The sequence below is a fragment of the Polypterus senegalus genome, chromosome 3 (genome assembly GCF_016835505.1).
Source record: "Polypterus senegalus isolate Bchr_013 chromosome 3, ASM1683550v1, whole genome shotgun sequence".
NCBI classification, from domain to species: domain Eukaryota; kingdom Metazoa; phylum Chordata; class Cladistia; order Polypteriformes; family Polypteridae; genus Polypterus; species Polypterus senegalus.
This window is the reverse complement of record NC_053156.1, coordinates 36,852,416-36,880,277: the sequence shown is the minus strand read 5'-3', so window position 1 is coordinate 36,880,277 and position 27,862 is coordinate 36,852,416. Positions and strand designations below refer to the sequence as shown.

The following is a 27,862-nucleotide window of genomic DNA, read 5'->3' as shown; positions in this document are numbered from 1 at the left end:
ATGGATACCATACCATGTACTAATTACAGCAACAGATAGAATAAGACGCAACAAGAACACTTTAGGTACTTTTAATGCAGTAGTCAGTGCGAATGGCAGTTTATCTATCTGTAGTCACGGAATCTACTTTTAGAAGCACTGAAGTGATGAAGCATCTGACACACAATAGGAATAAACACTCACCAGTTCTAACTAGAATGTGTTTAAAATGAGGGAGGAAATCGGGAGCATCTGAGGGAACATACAAAGAATGACTCTCCTGTGACTCAAACACAGCTTTATGGCATTATGAGGCAGCAGCACTAACCACTGTGCCATCATGATACCCCTGATCCAAGAACAAATTATAATTATTCTGCAATTTTCATTTGTAAGGAAAAGGATTGTAAACTCTATACAACTATCAATATTTGGTATCTACTTTAGCTAGGTGGAATTTTATTTGTCTCTGGGGGGAAATTTGGCTTTTTACAGACACTCATTAAATAAATGTGTGTGTATACATATATATTGTCACACACATGCGCGTGGGAGACAGCTAAAGAGCCTGAATGAGAGCAATTCAATACCAGACCAAGGGGTGGCGGACTGGGCTACATCTTTTTCTCACTTCTCTGCAGACCAGTTAGGAGAAATTCCACCTGTCCCTGATGACATCACATATGGTTCCAGGCCAAATAAGGACATCACTTTCTCTGCTCTCCATTAAAGCCTCCATCTTTGTGCCAGCAAATCAGTCCTGTTGTGGACTCAAACCTGTACACAACTATACACCACTGAAACCAATTGTGCAGCCAGGAAACAATTTACAGGTGGCTGCCCCAAAATGGCTCCTGTCTATTTTTATGACTATACTGTATATATATACTGCTGTGGGCTGGTGCCCTGTGATGGACGGATGGATATATATTGTGAAAGGAGGCCGGCAATTTATCCCGGCCAACACCCCCAGGCCGCTAGATGGAGTCCTCCCTGCAACATGAAGGTACCCTGAATTCCAGCAGGACATCATGGACAATGGAGTTTGGCTTCACAGCCCTGCTGGATACTGTGGGGGCCGCCAGGAGACGCTGCAGGGAGGCACAGGGATTTATATTTTCTTGATCAAGCAATATAAAAAGGACTGTGGGAAACCCAGCAGACTGAACCGGAGTTGGGAGGAAGTGTGACGGAGCTGCTGGGAGGAGAGGAGGATTGATCATTAGTATTATTGTATTGATTATTGTTTATTATTGAGTATTGTGGAGGTGCTTTGTCACGTTATAGAAGATATTAAAAATATTTCTGGGACTTTTACCTGGTGTCAGGATGTGTTGTCTGCGGGTTTGGAGGAGCGACAGCGAATATATATACACACATACACACTATGGTCTTAACACACACTATAGGGACTAAAAATGAAAATTAAAGAGGGAAAAAGGTGTATTGCTGTTGGCATAAAGGAGTCCTCGTCATGTTTCCTGAAACACTTTTGCTGAATAATTTGTTGGCTGAAAGTCCTCAGTGTTAGTGTGTCATAGAGAGGATGTGCGGCATTGTTCATAATGGTAGTCAGTTTTGCTTTAATTCCCTCCTCCTCTACTACCTCCAGGGGGTCGAGAGTGTGTCCATAACCGAGCCAGGGTGGACTGGTCTCATCACACAGAAGAACTATGTAAGAATGGGTAGAGCAGGCTCTTTATTCTTACGAGACTACATTTGTTTAATGTGAGTAATGACATCCTTCACATCTTCCACAACTTTGTGGTGGCCAGTTTGTGTGCTGGGCTGGTAACATCACTTCAAGAGAGACCTACTGTATAAACAAGCTAATTAAAAGGGCAGGCTCAGTTATGGACCCTCTATAGTAGCAAAGGAGAGAATTAAAACAAAACTGCGAGCCATTATGAACAATTCTGCACATCCCTTCTCTGACCTGTTTGTTAATGAAAATAGGTTGCTCCTCCAAAGAGCCATGTGTCAGCAACTCAACATACAGGTATGTAGCAGTGTTCATTTTGACAATACATTTTGATTTAGTTTTAGTCTTGGTCTTCTGACTAAGATGCATTTTAGTTTACTCACATTTTAGTCACTTAATTATTAGTTTCAGTCGACAAAAAGTGAATAAATTTTAGTTGGGAAAAGTAAATCGGTTTTAGTCAACTAAAAGTAAAAGTAAATTAGTCAAACAGTCACAATCGGATGGATTTTTTTTAACATATGAATATGCACAGAATATACTGTACCACTAATCTATTATACTGTACTAACATGTATACTAATGAGCCAAACAACATGTATTGATTATTGAACATAAAATGAAGAGTAGTTGTAGAAAGGATTTACTCCAAAAGATCTTGGTCAGATAATGGCTGCTCTGGTCTGTCATCATAGTTTTCTGGCCTTCAACATGCCTTAGTTATGCTGCTATAAGATTTTACCATAAAATATATATGTACGACATAAATGCTTTTACTACGCTCTTCAAATTTTAGGGGTTATGCTCATAAACCTTAGTTTGCCCTCAAAAACCAAACGAATAACACACATTTATTCAGCATATTCAGCAATGAAGCAATGCTGTTTTGCGGTACTGTCCATGTTACATATCATATTAATTGAGAGACGCACTTCAAGTACTGAAATCATACGGTTTATGTTAATATTAACAATTGTCACAGACGCCTAAAAGGACCGGAAGGTGACAATAATAGCTTCTGGGTCAAGAGAGGGCAACCGCCCTGGATAAAAAGAGCCACGGGAAAGGGACAAAAAGATTTTCTGGCCCGTTGGGACCCTTGGCGACTGCCAGGGGGCGCCTTAAGTCTCAACAGACTGGAAGAATTGTCACTTCCGCCACACCAGGCAAGATGGCGGTGAACCTGCCAGGAACGCCCGGAGTGCTTCCGGGGCAAAGGGCAGGACTTCCGCCACACCAGGAAGTGCTGCTGGAAGATTGTTTCCAGCCACCTGGAATGCATCCGGGCGGGAATAAAAGGGCCGGCCTCCTAACAGTCGGGGAGCTAGAGTCGGGAGTGGGAGCTGGACGAACCTACCCTGGAGGAGACAGGTGGCTAAGGACTGAGAGAAAGAAGCCCATAAAGTGGTGATTATTGCTGAGTGAATTGTGTTTAATGGTGGGACTGTGTTTATTAATGAAAAATAAACGTGTGAACTTTATAAAGATGTGGTTTCCGACTGGTGGTGTCCGGGCAAGTCTCATACAATGGAGCAGCTCATTTCATCAATGATGCAGACAAGCCACTTTGTATTTTTTGTCTTAGTTTTTATCAACAAAATTAACACTGGTATGTAGAATGCAAACATGGTGAAGAGGTTTAGCTGGTGTTTATCCAAATATCTGAACTGCCAGATGAGGTGATTTCAGTATCTCACAAATGGCTGCTCCCTTCTGGGTTTTCATGCAGTATAATCTGTAGAGATTCAAGAGGGTGGGGTGATAAACACAACATATACTGTAAACAGCTGTTCTGTTAATGAGAGAAGTCAGACAAAGATGGCCAGACTCCTTCAAGGTAACAGAAAGGACAGAAATCCTCCGGTGCAAGCAGCAGTGCATGGATGGGCATTACACCTCCAACCAAATTGGATACAGCTGCAGAAGAACAAACCGGGTTCCACTTTTGTCACATGACAATGGGCACATAATCACCAAAACAGGACAACTGAAAAAGATGTCACCTGGTCTTCTGAATCTTGTTTTTCCTCATTCACATGGTGGTGACAGAATCTGGCACATGAAACTTAAATGCAAGAATCTATCCTGCCCTGTGTCAGCGGTACAGGCCGGTTATGGTAGTCTAACAGTGTGTCCTCCCACTTGAAAGTGTCATAATTTTACACTCAAGAGCGCGATCATCTTTTTCCTTGGTTGCTTGGCCGCTTGCCATCACGTGACTTTTTAGTGCATAATGTCATTTACCTCCACTATGCAAGATTGTGCCACATAGACCTCTATGATCCAAGTTTTTTTTTTATAATGTACAGAAGAAAGAATGCTAGATGCATTTTGCATCTCAGTTAGGATTGATTTTTTGTGCTTTTTCATACGGTTACTTGTGTTTCCTGCCATTTTCCTATTTACTTTCTGCGTGTTTAACACATTTTTTCCTATTTGGGACATGTCTGTTTCCATCCAGCTGCAACAGGAAGCAATTTTTGAGGAAGCTTTAAAAGCAGCTTGTCATTTTGTATATGATACTAAATCAAATGTCTGTGATTCTTTTACTCACCTGACATTTTCAGAAGTTTGCAGGGATCTTTATCCTTGAGACGTTCTTTTCTAGATGAAGGTGGAAGTTTTCCATAATTGCTGAAAATAGAATGGGGAAGCAACATGACTGTAAACAAGAAGACGAAGTAGACATTATGGCCTGGCAGAAAAAAATGAGAGCGAGCAAGAAGAAGTAAACATTTGGCCTAGCAGAGAAAATCAAATGGCACTGAACCCATATGTTACATGTTCAAAACCTCCATCCACAATTTGGAGGAATCAATCCATTTTTCATTATCTTCATTTCTTTTGCATTCTTAGGCATGTTTTCCTTCCTTCATAGGGTACTGTATGACATACCATTTTTTTTTGTTTGACTATAGATGGTTAGAACATTTACAAGAACATTCTTCTGTCTTTCCTTGTGTAAAGAAGATCATACATCAATGGAAAGCAAGTCTTAATGTGAGTGAAGAGATGGAGCTGGGCTTAAGTGTCAAACTGAATGTCTGTTTGTAGCATACAACACTGTCCTAATATATATATATATATATATATATATATATATATATATATATATATATATATATATATATATATATATATATATATATATATATATATATATATATAAGCTAATTTATATATAATTAAGCTAGTGACTAAATTTTACATAAATGGTGCGCATAACCACTGAGTGGCATCCAGAGCTGTGGAGGCTGCAGACAGATGATCCTCTGTTATTTGGTTGTCACCAATTGACACCAAGAAGGTAGTATACAGAGCTTTACCATTTATTTTTTTAACTATTTAGCCTTTTCATATGAATCATATTTCATGTGAATTTCCCCTTGGATTAATAAAGTATCTATCTATCTATCTATCTATCTATCTATCTATCTATCTATCTATCTATCTATCTATCTATCTATCTATCATATATAACAGAGCAAAATTCAGAGGTGAGGAAGATATGGAAAAAGATGATCTGGTGTGGCAACCCCCAATGGGAGCAGCCAAAAGAAGAAGAAAGAGCCATTTCATGGGTGGTAAAACATGAAAGACAAAGCAACACCAACATTTGTTGCTCACCTGGTGCTCTTTTCATTTATATTTTGGATTTGTAATGCAAATATATATTCTTTGGATGTGAAAAAGTTATTAAATTTAAGTTAGGGGTAAGGAACATCTCTCTTGAGTGTTTTTGTTAACTATCTAGGTGATTCATGCCCGGCCTTCCTACCATAAATCTGATAAAATATGACTATTTTTATTAGTGATACTTTCTGAGCATCTGTACCACAGTCTAAAACAATTCCTTTAAACCTCCCCCAAAAAGCAATGGCTTTGTCCCCAGTAACACCAGTCAATACTCCCATAAGTGACCTCCCTACCAAAATGTCTCCTATGCAAAGGGCTAGCAATTGTTCGTGATTTGACAAAAAGCAGCATTTAAGGGTTGTCAGACCTTCTGAAGCTCAGCTATGTTTGTTGTTTTTGATTCCACTGTGCCAAGGGCGCTGGGGAAAATGGAATATTAGTTGCAAGAAGAAAGTCACAATCTCTGCCTTTACTTTTTTTTGTGTTTGCATATAATTTGCTTAGCACCTATTGTGACAGCTCATGTCTGTCTGTCTGTCCAAATAAAACAACTCGGCCCACCCATGGACCAATTTTGTTAGTTGTGTGGCACATTTACTCCTCAAGGAATTTTTTGAGATATCTCAAACAGATCATGCAGTACAAAGTAGAATTTCTGAATCTCCGCATTGGCGATTCTGCCATCTTGTCTGTCTTGAAACAGCAAAATGTTCCGTGTGATTTCAACTACATCCTGTTTCAATTTCACTTTGACAGCAGTTACACCAACTTGTATTTTTTCCTCCCTTTCACCTCTGATAGCTGCTATTGTCCTTCATATGCTTTAAGTCATAACTGGTAACTTAAATGATTTTCCAAAAAAGTAAAAATATAAAATGCAAGCATGGAAAACAAAAGGTTATCTAGATATGAATGTAGTACCCTGTGGCATGTAAACTGTTACGCACCCAGTAAATAAACATTTCCTCGGTATTTACCTTACACTAAGCCAGCCTCACAGCTCCATTATCCATAGTTTATAATGATTCACTATTTTACTGAAACTAGGGGGCCAGGCTAGGTGTCCAGATAAACAACTGAAGAATATCAAAATGTCTTCATTTTAACAGACTGCTCATATAAAAAAAACATTGCTCTGCCAATACAAGAATCCTCATAATGTATGTAGAGCTGCATCTGTGAAACTCCAAGGGGCACCAAACCCCATAACCCAGTCCCTATGTAATATATGAATAATAACTAAACTCCGACAGGGAAACTTCATTAAGAACTTGTGTTCATTTTGAAAAGCACCGTGTGGACGACTAACAAGCAGGCAAAAACAGACAGTATACTACCATTGATCTGTTTCCTGTGGGAAATCCTAGGTGTTCATTTGTGAAAGCATTTGTTTTCCATGCTCTGGTCTCTGTCTAATGATGAAGATGAAATAAAGCAGGTATTAAACAAATGACAATGGGTTTTATGTGTGGGCATGCATGCTACACAAGTGTGCCAATCTGCTCACGCTATAATTTACCGTTAGTGCTACATTAACTGATATCTGTAGTGATCAGTCGCTGTAATAAAGTTTACCTTTCACTTCTGTTATTCCCTACATTTTTCATAACTGAATAGCTTTGCAAATCTCATTTTGTGAAAATTACAACAGCAAGACAGGCTGAAGTCAAGAAGTAGTCATTACAAAAAGCTTCTTTTAGGTTATGTTAATTGCCAATTGCAAACTGTCACTGTGCATGGATATGGGGTGTTATGTGTGAGTATGTTTATGTGTGTGTGTTTGTGATTGAGAGTGGTCCTTGTGATGGGCTAGAGTCCTGTCCAGGCCTATTTTTATCCTTTTCCCAATCCTTTGGTGCATGCAACCCTGAAATGGATTAAGAAAACAGTTTTCGAACCGACCTACAACCTGTCAAACTCAGTCCATTGAGGGTTGCTGTGCCTGTTCAAACCCTCGAATGCACCTGATGTTACTCCACGCATACATTTTCTAAAGTGTTCTATCTGTCTTGGCATATAAAATATGGGACATCAGACAGATGAGCTCCTCTTCTGTTTGTGAGCTCCAAAACACCCATGTTCTTTATTCCTTGTCACTACATTAAATTAATCTTACTTTCAGGTAAGAATTCGTTGGTTGTCCGCTCACCTGTATATAGTGTCTGCCTCTATGGCTACCTGTTTGAGTTTGTTGGAAACGGTTTTGGATTAGTTGGACTGAGTTATGAGGTATGCCGCATTAGATAAATGACCTTCATGGTGCCACGCTGCAGACTGCCTCCAACTCCCTAAAATTATGTAAAAGAAAGTTACAACTGAACATTGATGGAAAAGTTGTGTAATGTGACTTAGCCTTTACTTATAAGGACCACTGATACTGATAAGGGGAATGTGTTGTATTACAGCCAGGATTACTTTCTTGGCTTGTATATATTTTCTGTTTTATTATTGTTTTTTGTTATGTTCGAGTTATTATCGTATTTTATGTTATTTCTGTGAGTTTTGTTTATTATTTGTCTATCATGTACTGGTTCTTTAAAGTAGCATCCATTTTGTGTGTTCTGTGGATGGAACCTCAAGAGGCGGGGCCACCCTGATGTCACTGATGGGTCCTGTTTAGGTCAGTTAGACCAGGGGTGTCGAACTAAATTCCTGGAGGGCAGAAGTGGCTGCAGGTTTCCATTCTAACCATCATCTTAATTAGTGAGCAGTTTTTGATGCTAATTAACTTCTTTAGCCTTAGCTTTAATTAGCTTGACTCAGGCCCCTTAGTTGTTTTTTCCTTAATCAGCAGCCAGACAGTAATGAGACATAAAACAAGCAGGATATGACCAGCTCACCTGTACCCATCAAACAAAATCTGAAAATAAAGATGAAGGTCTCAGTAAGGTTGATCCCTCAGGTTACCAAAACATTTTAGGAGTTCTTAGGAAAAAACAGTTTTGGAAATGTCTGCTGTGGCAAAAGGAGAGCAGCAACAAGCCATGGAATTAATTAATGGGTTTAATAAACAGGAAGAATCAGCTTCTCATTAAGGAACCAGTTGGAGTCTGAAGCCCCAATTTAGCTGGTTATCTGTTGGCTCGTTTCATGTCTCATTTCTGTTTGGCTGTCATTTAATGAAGAAAAGAATCAATTCAGAAGACTTAATCCTTAAAAAAAGGGTTATTAAAATAGAAGGGAAAAGAAGTTAGTTAGCAGTGAAAACTGGACACTGATTAGGAAAAGAGTTAGAAACAAAACCTGCACCCACTGCGGCCCCCCAGGCCTGGAGTTTGACACCTGCGAGTTGGATAGAGAGAAGAGTGGATCACTGAATATTGTTTGGAGTCACTGTGAGTGTTACAGTTTCATTGTGCTTTCATTACTTTTCTTTTTGGGATTTGTCTTGAGGATTGTGTATTAAAACTAGTTTGAACTGGATTGTCTCCATTTATGCTCTTTTCAGCATTTTTGTTCTATTTTTGATTTACTTCAATAAATATCTTCCTTTATAGAGATTCATTGTAGAACTTACAAGTCTGTACAAGCTAGAGTTTGATGGTTTTCTCTTCCTTGTGAGAAATCTCTTTTCTTTTTGCTCTTTAAAGCCAGTCCCCCTACAGGTGGTAATTGGGGCTGGCTTAGGTGAGCCTCTTCTGGGCAGACTAGTTAAGTTCATGGCCTGCTTTGCAAGTCTTTTGGAGACCCTACACTTTTTTCATCATGGCTCTGATGCCATGTTAAGACAGAATTGACCAAAACCCTAAAGCCTGACCCTTCAGCCTATTACTCAAAAGTAATAAAGGTGTGAATATTTAATTAACCCTTAATATTTAATGAAAGAAAAAAATCAATGAATCTGAATTACAGTAAGAAAGCCAAATAAAAGTTCAAACTCTAAAAATCAAAGAAGCTAAACCTCAAAAGCCTTCAGGAGTAGAAAACTGATCCAAAAAGCATTGGGCTGTTGCTGTATTCTTTCTTTTATTTGCTTTATTCAAGTGTCTGAGATGTAATTATTGGCAGCGCCTGTGTTATCTTCTTATATAATACACTACCATGGCTGTCCATTTGTCTGTCCATAATTTTAAATCACCTGTAGCTTGTAAACCGTTTGAACTATTGACCTGAAATTTGGTACACATATACTACTACCCGCTTTCAGGGTGATGATTGACTTCCAAGGTTATTCCTCTTTTCATTTTTATTTTATTGTAGAATCAACTCTCGGCAGCGGACAGCAGGGCTCCAGTGCGGCGCATGTGTACGGGCGCCGTTCTCATCCCTACCACCTTCGCCGTCACTTCCCCTACCTCTTCATATCTTAAATCATTCTTGAGGCAGATTGAAGACTTAAGTGCCAGCTTAAGTGAAAAATTAAGGAAAACATACTAAGTAATTTCAACACAAACGCTGATTTAATCAATTTTAACACGAAAAGATGCAGACGAAAGAAGAACAGAAGCAGGCCGCTAGGGTGGAGAAGAGAAGAGCTGCTCAGGAAGCAGCAAGTGCATCAACCTCTGAGCAAACGAATGCTAAACATACAGGCAAAGAGGATGAAAACTATGAATGCTCAAGTCAAGTGTATTCACTGCACGTCATCGTGCATTGCGCCGTTACTGGTATAATGATAAAGCAGATGGGCAACTGAAAAAGGCACAGTGACAAGGGGCAAATATGACGACAGAGAGAGGATTTTTAGTTTTTCAGTACCTGCACTGTTACTGGTAAGTAATAATCAGAGTGCACACCCCATTAGGCTTCAACTTCAGCAGCCAATCCTGAAAACAGGAAACCCTAATTACAGCAAAAAAACAGTCAAGTCAAGGATGGTGGAGCAATGTGCTGAGCCCAGGCTGAATTGTGAGATTCTCATGTTAACAAAAATGCTTCTGGATGATGTTTAGGACTTCTGGGACAATATGGACAGTTAAATGAAATGCAGGACGATTTAGTCAATGTAGGCTCTGTTAGCTCTGCATTGTCTGTTGAGAACTTGAGGGGAACAGGACTGTAGTTTGCAGATGCTTTGCACTCTTAGGATCTGGATGAGTTGTCCTTACACAGAATAATCATTTTTTTTTCTGTTTGTCAAAGGATTTTTTCGAGAATATCAATGAGATAAAGGTGCTGCTGGGTCATGTAGCAATACAATGTTCAGAGACATACAAACAAGAAAAAGTTCAGAGAGACATAGCTAAAATCCAGATATAAATCTCATTAAAATTTTGTGGCAGGACCTTCAATGAGAAGTTCACTTTGAAAAACCTATGAATGTCACTGACCATGGGCAGATCTCCTGTGAGTTGTTAATTAATTGTAAAAGATAATGGTGGGTCATCTCTGATTGGACATCTGATAACCTCCTCAGAGAAACATTTGAAATATTGCAGAGAAGGAGAAAATACATTTTCATGGTGCTGTCATTTTTGTGAATGCTGATGATCTGTACTGACTGGTTAACAGTAACAGCTGAAGCAGAAGATCACAATTCTTCTGGAAATATGAAAAGAATTGTATCTCTTAATTAATCACATAAAGGTACTAACTTGTCTAGTCGTTCTGGACAACCCCAGCTGCGACATGGCTCCATATCTCCATGGCTAACATGCACAAAACTGTTCCTGAGAGGCATGCTGATGAAACCTTCATTCTTCTGGGAAGGTTGAGTGACTATGGCCCCTGGGAAGAAGCCCACTGACAAAGTCCGCTGATTCTGTCCTCGCCAAAATGCTTGGCCAGACCTGCACATGATGAAAAATAGATAAACCACCATCAGACTTTAAAGTAAATAATTTGTTTTCTGGTTAGGAGCTGACAAACAGCAATTCTTTAGACCTTCCTATTTGCCCCCAGGGGATAATTAATGTTTTATTGAAGCTCAAGAAAGAAAGAAAGAAAGAAAGAAAGATGTATGCACACACCAAAATGACAAAAAAGGAATACAGAAAGAGTATGGTGGTGTGGTAGTCACAGTCCCAGTGAGGCATTATGCAGACGTAGGCATATTGCTGTTGGTTTAAAGGAGCCCCAGTTGCATTTCTTGACCCACTTCTGCTGAATAATTCATTGGCTGAAAGTCCTCAGTGTTAGTGTGTCAGAGAGAGGACGTGCAGCTTTGTTCATAATGGCACACAGTTTTACTTTAATTCACTTTTTCGCTACTATAGGAGGTGCAGAATGTGCTCCATAACTGAACCTGCCCTTTTACTTAGCTTGTTGGTTAAGTTTGTTTTGCTCTGGGAGTTTGTTTGTGGGTGTGCTGTTGTGAGTTTCCTGTCTCTGTCACTGGGGTGGAGTCCATGTCACTAATGCCACATGTACACTGTGTGTCTGCGCCTCCATTCTGTTTGCATGTAGGCATGCATTTCATTTCATGGGATGCATGCTTCTGCATCTTCAGTGACCATGAGAGGGACTCTAAGCCCAATTTCAGAGCTGCTGTCAGCTGAACATCCAAATCACGTTTCTTGTGTCATGGCATAAGCTGTCAACTGAGACCAAGATAATACTTCACAGGCAAGGGGTGCACAAGTTTTTTCATGACAAACTGACAACCCTAATAATCTCTATATGTATAAAATCCTGTCTGTCCGCCTTGCATGAGAGAGCTACTTAATGAATTTAGATCTGTTTTTTTTCTATAATTTGTTTGAACATTCCGATTGATTTTGCGACTTCTCTCATTGCACTATGTATCATAGTTTGCATGTGGTACCAATTTATTTGTGAGAATCCGAGAGACACGCAGCGGGCCGAGGGGAGGGGACCCTCCTCACTCGCGCGCCAGCCTCGGGTGTAACTTACCTCTTCATAGCTAGCGGATGAGAAAACTATTTAACAGATTTAGATCGGGCTTTTTTCTATAAATTGATTGAACATTCCGGTTGATTTTGCAACTTCTCTCATCGCGCTAAGAATCATAGTTCAATTGCAGGAGCGATATATTTGCACTAATCTGAGAGGCTGCAGGCTGAGAGGTGGGGGGAACGTGACATCAGGAGTGGGGAGCCAGGCAGAGCCCTACTCGCTGTCCTGTTTCGCTACTATGCGGGCACAGCCGTGGGGGACAGCTAGTTTTATATATATATATAGATTTGTGTATTAACTCCAGCAAATTTAGGGATTCTCATCACAAGTGTACAAACTGAGGAACTAAACATCAGCCTAACAACTTCTAAAAAGAGTGATGCTCACTATGCTTTCTTCTTCCATAATAACGATGGACCATCTTTGATCAAGAGGACATTTTGGACAAATTAGTTTCTTTTATAAAGTGTACTCTAACCAGGCACTATGTGGATGTCACAGTGTACGTGACTTGACTGAAGAGCTGTAAGCTGAACTTGCTTGTGTATTCGTTTTTGCGTGTAACATGCCATCCAGCGTATCGGACCTGCTATTGAGTGAGGATTTACTGATCAGTGGTGATGGACTCACAATTCCAAAAACCAAAAAAATTCTTGACATTTTGAGTGCGTAGACATCAACCTCAACTCACAGTTATGTCACTGTCTCACAGTTTCTTTTAAATAGTATGAATTTAAATGATGACAACCCTTGCAGAACCTGACTTAAGAAAAAAATGATATATGTGTAAATATGAGTGTGTGTGTGCATGATGCTTGTATATAAACTTGCCGTGCCAGGATTTACATTTTATTTGATACTCCTCTCAGCAAACATCACACCAGCTGCACATTATAAGCAATTGAATCCACAATGCCAGGCTGCAAAACATAAACTCACAGGTACCACCAACACTTGAAATGGAAGGGGCAATTTGACGAGATAAGGGGAAGCCGTGATATAAATTCATCCTGTGACGATCAAGTCCCCAAGCCATCCCGCAGTGGACTACCATTCACCTTCAACCAGTCAGCTTTAAAGTTACCCTCTGACGACAGAAACCTGACCATCAGATTCACAGAGCTATAAGCATACTGTATGTCTTAATCTGAACTATCCTTGAGGTTTTTCTCCACATTACATGAAAATATGTACAGCAGTTATAAGTGATGCTGGAACAAATGTACATACCAACAAGCCAAATCAGCCTTGTGTATATAAACTGTCTTTCCCAGCTTTGCCACTGTAAGTGGGGAAAAATGACTGTTTAAACTAAATACAACTAGTGGTCCCAGATAATTCTGAGATTTGACTGAGCTCTCTGGTTAAGGCATATTGTCTCCGTGTCTGTGTGGGTTTCCTTTGGGTACGCCGGTTTCCTCCCACAGTCCAAAGACATGCAGATTAGGTACATTGGCAATTCTAAATTGTCCCTAGTGTGTGGTTGGTGTGTGTGTGTGTGTGTGCCCTGCAGTGGGCTGGTGCCCTGCCCGGGGTCTGTTTCCTGCCTTGCACTCTGTGTTGGCTGGGATTAGCTCCAGCAGACCCCCGTGACCCTGTAGTTAGGTTATAGTGGGTTGGATAATGGATGAATGGATTTCTGGTTAAGTCTACTGGTCAGCAAAGTCTACCTTTATATATGACAGAGAAACTGTACTGGCAGCTGTCGATGGTGAGAAACCACATTTGCAACCCCAAATTGCAATAAATAACCCGGGCGACAGCTTTGCCTCATCTGGGGAGACTTTGGGCCATGACAGAAACAGTTAGGGAAATGCTTGAATTAGAAAAAGTTTAATCAGTAAGAATAAAACTCAATTCTCAGCTTGGAAGGCTTGCATGCCAACTATGTATGTGGTGTTCTTTGTCTGCTGATGTTATCCCACTGTAATATTTCATGCCATTTATTTAGAATCTGACCTGCCTCCTACAGCCACCTGAATGGATCAAGGCTAAAATTTCTCTGTCCAAAACCCAATGTACAATGAAAAGTACCCGTGAGGCAAATATCAAGTCTGTGGCTTGAAAAACAAAGCAGTGAATAAAGAACAACCAAGCCAAAATGATTCCTAATAGAGATATATACTCTTTGTATGTATCATCATGTTTATGCTGTAATGCTCTTAGTCACACTATATGTGTGTTTGTTGCACAGAAAAAGGTTCTTAATGGACTTATTCTTAGTAAACTTATTAGGAATAAATTGAACAGAAATGGTAAAAACATACCCCTTCTCGATAACAGTAATTGTGTCATTTGCTTGAAGAGGAAGCTTGCCAGGTTCATTATAATCTTGCGTGGCTTGGACCTCCATGGGCTGTGCCTTAAGTTGAAGAAATTCACATAAAAAAGTTATAAAATGAAGCTGATGGATTCCAGAATGTCACTGAAAATTTACAAATGTATTCATGATAATATTCAACTGGATCTCCATGTTTTATCACAAGGCAGATAACGCAGCTCCTCCATTCCTATCTTGACAGATACCATACAGTACTTATCACTAATGGTATCCTACCCTTCATATTTTTAGGCTAATATGGGGTTTAAATGATGTTTTGGTGCATAGCACCTCGTGAAACTGATCCAACTGCAACTTTTAAAATCAGCCTACTTCTCTGAACACAGTGTTGTGTGGTCTGATTACATGGGGTGTTAGGTGGAAGTGATTTTAACCCTTAAACTGTTGTGAAACTATACCTAGCTTCTGTAATCTATGCAATTTGACACATTTTTCAGAACTATATGGCAAAACTGGACGGTTTGATGTGGGCCATCCCGTTCAGACATCTGCTTTGATAATTTATTGACAGCACTATTGATGGATGTGGGTTGCTGTATGTGAAACTTCTCTGAGCATGAATAGCAAAGATCATACCATCTTGCCACTTACCTGAAAACTGAATTACAAAAAGATACTAAATATCACCAGCTCCAACCTCACGTCAGACATTAATTTAGGCAGGTTTGAGTGCTGGATATACCTTTTCCAAAATCTGGAAAACCGGACTATATGAATGAGAACAATGTCACCAAGAATCCCCCTTAATACTTTGATGATATTAGAGTTGGTGTAGTTCCAGTCTTGATTCCAATATTGTCAGAATAAGTCATAGAAATGGGTCATAGGTTTGGAAATGGATGGATTAGTATATAATTGATGGATCAGGGAAGAAACTGTTTAACTCATGATATTGTATATATACCGTATAGGCACCAACAACCACTTTGTGTAAATTCAGGTACTTGTACCTGAAGACAGTCATTGACTACCCTTCTTCTTTTAGATTAGAGTAGATAATCTTTTTTAATCTCAAGGGGAAATTCATATGCATACATCAGCAGAAACATAAAAAACAAGGCTACAGACTGACAGGACAGATAATACAGCCAATCAATTGATAAGTAAATAAATCAATATAAATTTATCAAGTACATCAGGTGGAAGCACTGAATTGCCTGATAGCAATGAGCAGAAAAGACCCCCAGAGGTGTTTCTTAGCCCACTGTGCTGGAATGAGCCTGTGGCTAAAAATTGCTCCAAGACAGCACCTTCATGAGGTGATGTTTCATGATGGCATCCAATATTACTATCATCCTCTTATCCACAGCAGCTTCCAGTGTGTCCAGGGTTCACAAAACCACAATGACACTAAATGTTCGCAGTAACGAAGACGGAGTCTGGGATGATTTTCAGACTAGCCCTGCTAGCACCAACACCTATTATGATCTCAGGCATTCCATGTACATCTGGCAGCAGACCAGTGTAGGGCTGGATGTTTGGGTGGGGCTACTGCTTATGTTGGTGACACAGTGACAGTACAGTCCCAGTAATTCTCATGGCCAATGCTTCATTCACATGCCAGGGTTCAGTTACTGTATCATATCATATCCACACATTATTTTGAGCACGATGGGACTGAAAAAATCAAACAATTGTTGAAAAAGCCCAAAGATCAAAAGACCATTCCACAGAAAGCAAAATTTAAAGTGAGGTGCAAAGCCCTGTTAAACAGCATTTAATAAAGAAAAATGTATTATTGGGATTTGTTTTTATGAATAATGTTATTATTAAATGAATTCTGTTAATTTTAATGTGCGTTAGTATTATTTAAAGAATAATGGGAGTAATCTTTTGAGATCAGGGATTTCTTATGATCCTGTTTCATCCTGTTACATTTATATATATATATATATATAGTGAAAAAGGTGCTATATAGGCACCCGACCCGACACAGACTGGACACGGAGACACATGTAAAATAAATAAACTATTTATTTTTCTTCACCTGTGAGTGCACATCTTCCGCGTGTCCCACAGGCAGTACACAGTTCCAAGCACAAACACACAAAGTAAAACACAAAGCAAAGCACCCTCTTCTTCCTCCAGCACTCCTCCCAGGCAACCTCGTCCTCCTCCTCCCGATTCTGGCCCCTGAGAGGTGATTGCTGGCTCCTTTTATCAGGCTGTTGGCGACACCTGGCTGCACTTCCGGGTGTGGCTAAATAACTGCCCAGAAGGACCCAGCAGCTCCTGCTGCAGCACCCTCTGGCTGCGCCTGTGGAACTCAACAGGGCTACACCAAACTCCAAACCCCATGAAGCCCTGCAGGAGTCCAAGGCACAGCTGCAACCCAGGGAAGCTGCCATCGAGCGTCCAGGGGGATGTATTGGGTCTCCCATCCTTGCTCCCCTGGAACATATGCTGCAGTGGCATCCTGGCCGGGCAAGGGACCCGGCTGCCTGCCACAATATATGTCTACTTAATATATATAAAATTGCCTAAAAGTGCAATGATTTTATGTGACTTTTTATGTCACACTTAAATCTGGCTTATTTTAAAACCTACATATACTGTATACAGTGCATCCGGAAAGTATTCACAGCGCATCACTTTTTCCACATTTTGTTATGTCACAGCCTTATTTCAAAATTGATTAAATTCATTTTTTTCCTCAGAATTCTACACACAACACCCCATAATGACAACATGAAAAAGTTTACTTGAGATTTTTGCAAATTTATTAAAAATAAAACAATTGAGAAAGCACATGTACATAAGTATTCACAGCCTTTGCCATGAAGCTCGAAATTGAGCTCAGGTGCATCCTGTTTCCCCTGATCATCCTTGAGATGTTTCTGCAGCTTCTTTGGAGTCCACCTGTGCTTAATTCAGTTGATTGGACATGATTTGGAAAGGCACACACCTGTCTATATAAGGTCCCAGAGTTGACAGTTCATGTCAGAGCACAAACCAAGCATGAAGTCAAAGGAATTGTCTCGAGGCACAAATCTGGGGAAGGTTACAGAAACATTTCTGCTGCTTTGAAGGTCCCAATGAGCACAGTGGCCTCCATCATCTGTAAGTGGAAGAAGTTCGAAACCACCAGGGGCCTCATGTATAACGCCGTGCGTAGAACTCGCACTATAACATGGCGTAAACACAAAAGCCGAAATGTGCTTACGCACAGAAAAATCCAGATGCAGGAATCTGTGCGTACTCCAACTTCCACGTTCTTCCGCTACATAAATCCCGATCAGCGTGAAAACTAATGCTCGTGCACGCGCTTTATATAACGCCCCAACTCCTCCCAGAATTACGCCTCTTTGAATATGCAAAATAATATAAATCTCCCTTAAGCGCTGCCTTCTGTGAAAAGACAATAGGAAAAGCATGGGGGAAAATATAAGAATTTCAGCGAATACCAAGTGGAGGCAAAGGAAAAACATACTGTTTGTTCAAATAAACCGTGGTATAATCAGCAAAAGGAAGTTGATCAAGTGACATAGCGTGTTGGAGAAACTTGAAAGCTCACATCCACAAAATCGCACAGTGCCGGAAAAAAAAAAGAAGTCACATATCAAAGTCGCCGTGAAAAGCCGAGTTGTAAGCCCACTGTCTGAGTGTCCTATGAAAGCTTATTAGGGTACAGAGAAAAAAAAGGCACACAGTGGGGAAAAAGCACGAAATGTCCACTTCAATCTCGACATTTCCACTTTAATCACGTAGTTTATTTTGTCATTAAAGTAGAACATCATAAACTTCATCTTAAAATCGTTTAATTAACCAGTTTCTCAAATCACATTGTAATTAAAGTAGCACGTGAAATGCTTTGTTTTGTACTTGATTTTCTATGTGTGTGAATCACTACTTGCTTCTTAAACCGGCTCTCTTCCTCCAACTGGACACAGAGTCCATTACATTCGTGATATTACAGCTCTCTGAATAACTAAAATACTGAGATGTATACGTGATGTCATTTTCATGATGACAGGAGTTAAAGCACGTTATTAAACATGTGTTTCACTTCGATGAAATAATTTATTGCAGCAGTACTCAGGGGCGGCCCTAGGCTTGTGGTGGCACTGGGCAGAGGAAGAATCGGTGGCTCCTTCGCCCGCCAATGTTATGCACGGTGGATGGCCACGTCCGTTGCAGACACTGCATAGCCGCCTCGTGCTCATGACACAAGCATTTCACTTTTGCCGAAATTTGTCGCTGCGTTTTTTGCTGTGTTGTTATTTTCTCTTTCTGTTTTATATTCAATATATATTGGCGTAGCCGTCACTGCAGTCATTGCTTTTCTTTCCCCAAGTAACCGATTGCCATACAATCAGCTCTGTAATAGACGTTAAGCCATCTGTAAGCTTAGCGCCGATTCTTCAAAACGTTTAAAGAACATTGAAATATCTTCGTAGCACATGTTTAATTATTCTATCCTTAACGACACTCCCAGTGAAGAATATAGATTATTTAAATGAAGTTAAAGTTTTATCTGTATAATTTAATAAACATATTTTGCTGCATTTCACCTTAAAAATGATATCGTCATCATATGTAAATACGCGCTTTATAAAGTGGCTCAGGTTGTGCGATATTATAACTGTAGTGCAAGTTTCCAGTGGGGTGATTGTACTTACAAGTACAAACAGTTCTACAAGGTGCAATTGATTGAGTGCATTTAAAGTTCTTAGGATGAAATCTAAACTGAGCGATCGGTGGAAAAGGGCCCTAGTCAGGGAGGTGACCAAGAACCTGATGGTCACTTTGTCAGAGCTCCAGAGGTCCTCTGTGGAGAGAGGAGAACCTTCCAGAAGGACAACCATCTCTGCAGCAATCCACCAATCAGGCCTGTATGGTAGAGTGGTCAGACAATAGACACTCCTTAGTAAAAGGCACATGGCAGCCCGCCTGGAGTTTTCTAAAAGGCACCTGAAGGACTCTCAGACCATGAGAAACAAAATTCTCTGGTCAGATGAAACAAAGATTGAACTCTTTGGTGTGAATGCCAGGCATCACGTTTGGAGGAAACCAGGCACCACTCATCACCAGGCCAATACTATGCCGACCGCCAGGGGAAAAAGGGGGGCGGTTTGGCAAACATTTACTCGAGCCGATTAAAATGTAAAGATGTTAGTTTTGGTAAATTTAAGTCCTTTGAGTATCTCGCCGTTGTTATTCATGGAGATTCTCACGTTCTCGTATTATCCGTGTATAGACCTCCTAAATATAACGCGTCTTTCCTTGAGGAATTCTCTGACTTAATGTCAATTTTAGTTACAAACTATGACGCACTCTTAATAGTCGGCGACTTTAACTTTCATGTCGACAATCAGTGTGACCAAAAGGTAAAGGAATTCATGAACCTCCTGGACTCTTTTGATTTGAGGCAGCTCGTAAATCAGCCTACACATAAAGCAGGTCATACGTTAGACTTAGTGATTACTAAAGGACTTAAAGTTGATATAAAGCAGGTCACTGATATCGGTCTATCAGACCATTTCCTTCTACTATTTAATATAGAAATAAAGATAGAAAACGCTCATGAGAAGCATTTTGTTAAAAAACGCTTCTTTGACTCATCAGCAGCTTTAAAGCTTACAACTATTCTAAGCAATCAGTCCGTTTATAATGCCAGCTATAATAGCGAGGATAATGTAAATAGTAAAGTGGAAAACTTTAATTCTAAAGTAAGAACTGCTGTTGACATAGTTGCACCTGAAAAGACAGTTAAAAAATCCTCTAGTACTGTTATTCCATGGAAGACCCAAAGAGTGTCTGATTTAAAAAGAACATGTCGTAGAGCTGAGCGTAAATGGAGGAAAACTAAACTAACTATCCATTATGAGATATTGAAGTTAAAATAACAGAATACAATAACACTGTCCGTCTTGAGAGCGCTGCTATTTCTCTAATATTATAAATAACAATGCTAGTAATCCCAGAGTCTTATTTTCAACAATTGACCGTCTGTTAAACCCAGGTAACACAAAGGAATGCCCCAGAATACTTCCAGTGAAACCTGTGAGAACATTGCTGTATTTTTCACTCAAAAAATTAATGATATTAGAGATAACATAGTATATCTCCCCAACACTGCAGAACCTCCAAAGCCCCGGTACTCCGTTATAAACAAATTAAATGCTTTCACCAGGATAGATTTACCTGAATTACATAGTATAATCTCTCAACTGAAACCCTCCACCTGCGTCCTTGATCCAATACCAACCAGGTTTTTCAAAGAAATATCAGGCGTCTAATTGACAATATTCTGGACATAGTTAATTCGTCATTAGATACAGGGGTCTTTCCAGACTGTCTTAAGACTGCTGTAGTTAAACCCCTTCTTAAGAAACATAATCTTGACCCCTCTGCCTTTGAAAATTTTAGACCCATTTCTAACCTGCCCTTCTTAAGTAAAATTCTAGAGAAGGCAGTCATTATGCAGTTAAATGACCACCTAAATAAACATGCTATTCTTGATACTTTTCAGTCAGGCTTCAGAACAAATCACAGTACAGAAACTGCACTTGTTAAAGTAGTAAATGACTTGGGTAAATGCAGACAGAGGCCATTTATCTGTTCTCATCCTCTTAGATCTGAGTGCTGCATTTGACACCATTGATCATAATATTCTTAGAAATCGCCTTAGTCAATGGGTGGGCCTCTCTGGCAGTGTCTTAAATTGGTTTGAATCCTACCTGGCAGGGAGAAAATTCTTTGTGAGTTGTGGTAATCAAATCTCAAAGACACATGATATCCGATATGGTGTTCCACAAGGCTCTATCCTGGGTCCGCTGTTATTCTCAATCTACATGCTTCCGTTAGGTCAGATTATCTCAGGTTACAACGTGAGCTACCACAGCTATGCTGATGACACACAGCTGTACTTATCTATAGCACCTGATGACTCCGACTCTTTCGATACACTAACACAATGTCTTACTGGTATTTCTGAATGGATGAATAGTAATTTTCTCAAACTAAATAAAGAGAAAACTGAAATTTTGGTAATTGGCAATAATGGATTCAGCGAGGTTATCAGAAATAAACTTAATGCACTAGGATTAAAAGTTAAGACGGAAGTAAAAATTTAGGGGTAACCGTTGACTGTAATCTGAATTTTAAATCGCATATTCATCAGACCACTAGGACAGCATTTTTCACTTAAGAAACATAGCTAAAGTTAGACCTCTTATATCATTGAAAGATGCTGAGAAATTAATTCACGCTTTTGTTTTCAGTAGACTAGATTACTGTAACGCACTCCTCTCAGGACTACCCAAAAAGACATAGTGCAGAATGCAGCTGCTAGAATCCTAACTGGGAAAAGAAAATCCGAACACATTTCTCCAGTTTTGATGTCACTACACTGGTTGCCTGTGTCATTCAGGATTGACTTTAAAATACTGCTTATGGTTTATAAAGCCTTAAATAATCTCGCTCCATCTTATATATCGGAATGCCTGACACGTTATATTCCAAATCGTAACCTTAGATCTTCAAATGAGTGTCTCCTTATAATTCCAAAAGCTAAACTTAAAAGAAGTGGTGAGGCGGCCTTCTGCTGTTATGCACCTAAAATCTGGAATAGCCTGCCAATAGGAATTCGCCAGGCAAATACAGTAGAGCACTTTAAAACACTGCTGAAAACACATTACTTTAACATGGCCTTTTATAACTTCACTTTAACTTAATACTGATACTCTGTATGTTCAATTCTTCATAATAACTATTCATGTGGCTCTAAAATCCATACTGACCCCTACTCTCTCTTCTGTTTCTTTTCCGGTTTCTTTGTGGTGGCGGCCTGCGCCACCACCACCTACTCAAAGCATCATGATGCACCAACATTGATGGACTGAAAGCCAGAAGTCTACGTGACCATCATCATCAGGTCCTTCCATGAAAACCCTAAATACAAAGAGGACTGTTTGATTTATGTTAGGTAGATTGCCCAGAGGGACTGGGCGGTCTCTTGGTCTGGAACCCTACAGATTTTATTTTTTCTCCAGCTTTGGAGTTTTTTTTGTTTTTCTGTCCACCCTGGCCATCGGACCTTACTCTTATTCTATGTTATTTAATGTTGACTTATGTTTATCTTTTATTGTGTCTTCTATTTCTCTATTCATTTTGTAAAGCACTTTGAGCTACATTTTTTTGTATGAATATGTGCTATATAAATAAATGTTGATTGATTGATTGATTGATTGATTGATTAAAGCACGGTGGTGGCAGCATCATGCTGTGGGGATGTTTTTCAGCAGCAGGAACTGGGAGACTAGTCAGGATAAAGGGAAAGATAACTGCAGCAATGTACAGAGACATCCTGAATGAAAACCTGCTCCAGAGCACTCTTGACCTCAGACTGGGGCGACGGTTCATCTTTTAGCAGGACAACGACCCTAAGCACACAGCCAAGATATCAAAGGAGTGGCTTCAGGACAACTTTGTGAATGTCCTTGAGTGGCCCAGCCAGAGCCCAGACTTATATCTGATTGAACATCACTGGAGAGATCTTAAAATGGCTGTGCACCGACACTTCCCATCCAACCTGATGGAGCTTGAGAGGTGCTGCAAAGAGGAATGGGCGAAACTGGCCAAGGATAGGTGTGCCAAGCTTGTGGCATCATATTTAAAAAGACTTGAGGCTGTAATTGCTGCCAAAGGTGCATCGACAACGTATTGAGCAAAGGCTGTGAATACTTACGTACATGTGATTTCTCAGTTTTTTTATTTTTAATAAATTTGCAAAAACCTCAAGTAAGCTGTTCTTCACATTGTCATTATGGGGTGTTGTGTGTAGAATTCTGAGGAAAAAAATTTTGGAATATATATATACAGTATATTAACTAACATAATTAATATTTTAAATAACATAATTATCACATTGTTCTAACAACTTGACTTCACAATATGGACTGTCTCGCCAATACACCTTAATAATATTATAATAACAAGATTTTCTTTAATGGGGAAGATTATATGTGTAATCTAGTGTGAAACTTGACATGAATACGTACATTAAAATGAATACAATCCTCTCACTGCCCAGAAAAGCAATTACAGGATGAGCCTATTTAGGTCAGATACATCCTGCAGCAATCACAGTAACCTAGACTGTTACTTTTTTAAGTAAGTATTCAAACACACTTGTGTTGAAGCGTTTGTTACTTGATGCTTTGAATCTTTTAACAAATTGTAGTGCAAACCGCTAGGTATTGACTAAATCTCTGTAACTTAGTTATTTGAACTTTGTAACTTTTACATTATTCTTTAAGAAATGTCTTAAAAATAGATTATCAGTTATTTTTTGGAATGTGAAAAAGAATCTTATTTATTAGCCTGTGGTAGTTAAGATTAACATGGGAATCACCCTGAGAAAAAAACACAGTCTTCTAATGTAAACATGACTTGATAGTGGTTTTAATATTATGCATCAGTTTTGTTTTCATTGTTAATTCCTTAAGGGCAGTGGTCTTTAAATTTGGGATGCAGGATGCACAGAGAAAAAAACAACAAAAACAAGAACAGAAGATCTTCACCACTACTGACCCCCAAACAAGACCTCTGTATTCCCACTGAAACTGGCAAGACATAAGAACTTTGCAGACTGAAGAGACATATTAAGCAGCGCTGCACCCAGGCTTGAAAGGACTCGTACTCATCATTATCTGTATCTTTACAGAAAGTATCCTTCAAATATTCTTTTCAAAAACATTTCATACTTTTTAATACTATTGGTTTTACTGTGTTTTATTAGTTTTCTTTATTGTAATAGATAGTTTATATTGTGTTGTTGGATCATGGCCTAGCATTAAAAGCACCTAGTGTGGGTGATTGCCATATTCCCAGTGAGATTACAAGACTAAGGGGGACGTCTTCAGAACAAATCAGCGCAGTGAGTGGGCACCTGCTTTTGTAAGTAGCACCAGTGTCGAGTGACACTCAGGTTAGAAGAGAATCATTTGGTTTACTTATTCCAGGCTAGTAAGATTGTCTGCTTGAGGCAGTTGTCTACGTGTAGGAAAGCCATACACATGAGATGCTATAACGCAGCTATACTAAAGTCGCATTCTGCTTGGCACAGCTGTACACACGGGGCGCTAAAAGGAGCTGCACTGAAGTCTCAGGTTAAAACATTGTACACGTGTGGGAAAGCCATATGTGTGGGGCATTATAAGGCAACTACACAAGAGTGTCAGTTTGCTTAAGGTAGCTGTCCACATGCAGATAAAACTGTGCACAAGGGGCATTATAAAATGGTTATACAAAAGTCTAATTTTGCTTAAAACAGCTGGCCAGATGCAAATAAAGCTCTAAACGTGGGGCGCTATAATGTAGATATGCCTAGTATTCATTCACACAACATAGTTAACTATACTGTAACTGCATAGTGTAAGTGAACCAAATAATAAGCAAAGGAACTTCCATGATAATACACTTATTGTAATTTATTGAAGGACAGTATGGTTGTACTGTGGTTAGCACTGCCTCGGAAATCCAGTGTGCTGCTCTTAAATAGCAAGGCTACTTGCCATCTGTATGGAACATGCATATTTTCCTTTTGTCTGGATGGATGTTTGTCCTTTAATAACCCAAAGACATGCATGTCCAGGGTTGATTACTGTCTTATAAATTAATGCCGCTAAGATGGGCTCTCACACTTTGTAACGCTGAATTGGATTAAGCAAGTATCTGAAAAAAAAACATTTTATGAAGGAATAGGTGTTTGATGGAAATAGTTGGACATTTAAACGCAATTATTTTGTGAAACTAGATATTGTATCCAGTAAAACAATGTATTTTTTCTTTTATCTGTAAAAAACTGGACTAAACATTAACTATGTCACTTTAACACCTTCTTAGTAATCTTTTGATTATCGAATGGATGCATTAGGAAGGTTATTTTCTGTAACACCTCTTCAAACCAAGTTGTGGTACTTCAACTAACTGAATCAGACTACTGTTCTGAAAACTGAATTTTATAATGGGCTATATCACTTAGACACCCCATGGTAGTAAGGATGGGTGGAAGCAGTTGATTATGTGACATCTAATCTTTGTGATATCAGTTATACTTTATATACTGTATCTTGTGTCGCAGTTCTGGTTTTCTGAAAAGTCACTAATAAAATTAAATTATGATGTGGGCATGAAAACACAATTCTTACCTTGCTGATGAGGTTGTTTAATATTGCAAAGGTTGGTCTACTTTGAGGATTATGAGTCCAGCACTGCCTCATGATGGAGTACATCTCCAGTGGACAATCCTGGGGCCTTTCTAAGCGTTCTCCTTCTCTGTCTATCCTGAGTAAGATCTAGAGGAAAACAATAAACACATAAACATCAAGCGGGTGGAATCATATCTCTTAAGGAAGGCTACAATGTGCTGTGGGTACAACGGAGTCATTTCACTGACTTACACATGAGCTTATCTTGGAGAAGTAAGTTGTATTACACTGAGGGTGATTTACAGGGTGTAAGTGCTGTGCTGGAACCTTTCCCAGCTGGGACCCCATAATGTAAGGACAGTGGAATGGAATGGAAGGAGACGTAACCTGGCCGGGATGGGGCTGAATCAACATCCCATGCAGTAAGGGGGAGCTGGGATATCAAGGGCAGTTCCTACCCTAGTATAACAGACCGAGGGTGGTAGAGTAGCCAAAAATTGTACTCACGTAAGAGTAGCGTTACTTAAAAATAATGTTGCTCAAGTAGTAGTAAACAGTAGTCGTCCAAAAAATTACTCAAGTAAGAGTAAAAAAGTATTTGGTGAAAAGACTACTCAAGTACTGAGTAACTGTTTGAACATAATAAATGATTCTTTTTTAGAAATGTTGTAATATAAAATAATGTGCAAATTCTGCTACTTCCAAGTAATAAAATAAAAAATGAGTAAAAATAAATAACATCTTTACAAAATAAAGATGCACAAATAACACAAAGTTCCAAATCTCAGTTTTTCACAACCAAGCTTTTGAAGCCAATACCTACAGTAGGTAACATGTATGTTTGAACAGTGCAAACTACTTACAGTGACAAGATGCAGTATAATACTTCATATTCACTTTGTGATGTGGCGTGTCCGCGGCTTCAAAAAAAAGGTCAGTTTCAAATCCATAAAGCCGTGTCACTCTCCGTGGGCGCGATTGCATGACCGTGGGGAGTTAATGAGGTAGGTGGAGTGAGATCGTTCTCAATTGCTTCATTGGCTTCCTGCAGTGTGTGATTAAGGCCCACGGAGAAGGGAGTGTATATATATGGGTCAGCACAAAAAAAGAAGGGGAATCAAAGAAAAGGAGAAAGGAAAAGAAAAGAAAATAGCTTGTGGCTGCTGAGTCTCCGCCAGCTACGTGAGCAATGGGTGAGCCAGGAGAATGAGAAGGAGGTGGGCTGAGATCAGGAGGAGTTAGTCTGCATTTTAACCTCTGATTTTTAACGGATTTATTGATTTTTTTTATCCTTTTCACAATGATTTTATGGATTTATATATGTACTGTTTTTAGAACACCATTGACACTTTTGTTGATTTTGCTTTTGTTTTGATTGGCTTTTAATAAAAGCACTTGAGCACTTTTTCCACAATCCTTTGGCCTCATCAGTGAATTATCCTCATATGTCAGCTCATCTCGGTCATAACTATCGATGGTGTGGGTTCAGCAGACTCCCATGTGGGAAGAGGGAGTGTTTATGGGACCAGCATCGTCACACACTTGCCCTCCAAATATCACAGCTGATAGAAAATAACAGAACAAGGCAGCTTGTACACGTACAAGAAGTCTCACTTTACCTTGACTGTCTGTGCATGTTCTTCACTCAGTGAAGTGATGGTTAAGCTTCTCGAGGTTCTTGTAGTGAAGCTGTGACTGCTTAGCAGTGAACAGGAGCCCTGCATGACTAAAGTCTCTCGCAGACGCAGGAAGTTTGTGTGTAGTCATGTGACTGCATGGCTACTTCTGATTGGTGAAACGGAGTCATGTGATTATTGTTGCTACATCTGATTGGTGAAACAGTCATGCAGTAGATCCAAAAAATATATTCCATCCATTATCCAACTCACTATATCCTAACTACAGGGTCACGGGGGTCTGCTGGAGCCAATCCCAGCCAACACAGGGTGCAAAGCAGGAAACAAACCCCGGGAACGGCGCCAGCCCACTGCAGAAAAAATATAGTGTAATGTATAAATGGAAAAAAGTGTTGCCCAATGTAGCGAAGTAAGAGTAGCGTTTCTTCTTCACAAATGTACTCAAGTAAAAGTAAAAAGTATGCTGCAGTAAAACTACTCTTAGAAGTACAATTTTTTTTAAAGTTACTCAAGTAAATGTAACGGAGTAAATGTAACAAATTACTACCCACCTCTGAAACAGATGGTAGTGCTTCACTGGCTTGGACCCAATAAGGACACTCACAGGGATTTATGTTAA

General features: G+C 39.5%; 1 protein-coding gene across 1 annotated transcript in view; it reads right to left on the bottom strand.

The window, feature by feature from the left end:
• tnk1 (tyrosine kinase, non-receptor, 1) overlaps positions 1-27,862 on the bottom strand; it is a 105,700-nt gene that overhangs the window by 11,121 nt on the left and 66,717 nt on the right. Inside the window, exons 8-11 of the mRNA XM_039746952.1 lie at positions 25,607-25,753; positions 14,380-14,474; positions 10,852-11,046; positions 4,236-4,315 (exon numbers count right to left, since the gene is read on the bottom strand). Coding sequence (XP_039602886.1) covers positions 4,236-4,315; positions 10,852-11,046; positions 14,380-14,474; positions 25,607-25,753 — 517 coding nt within the window. The remainder of the gene's footprint in view (positions 1-4,235; positions 4,316-10,851; positions 11,047-14,379; positions 14,475-25,606; positions 25,754-27,862) is intronic.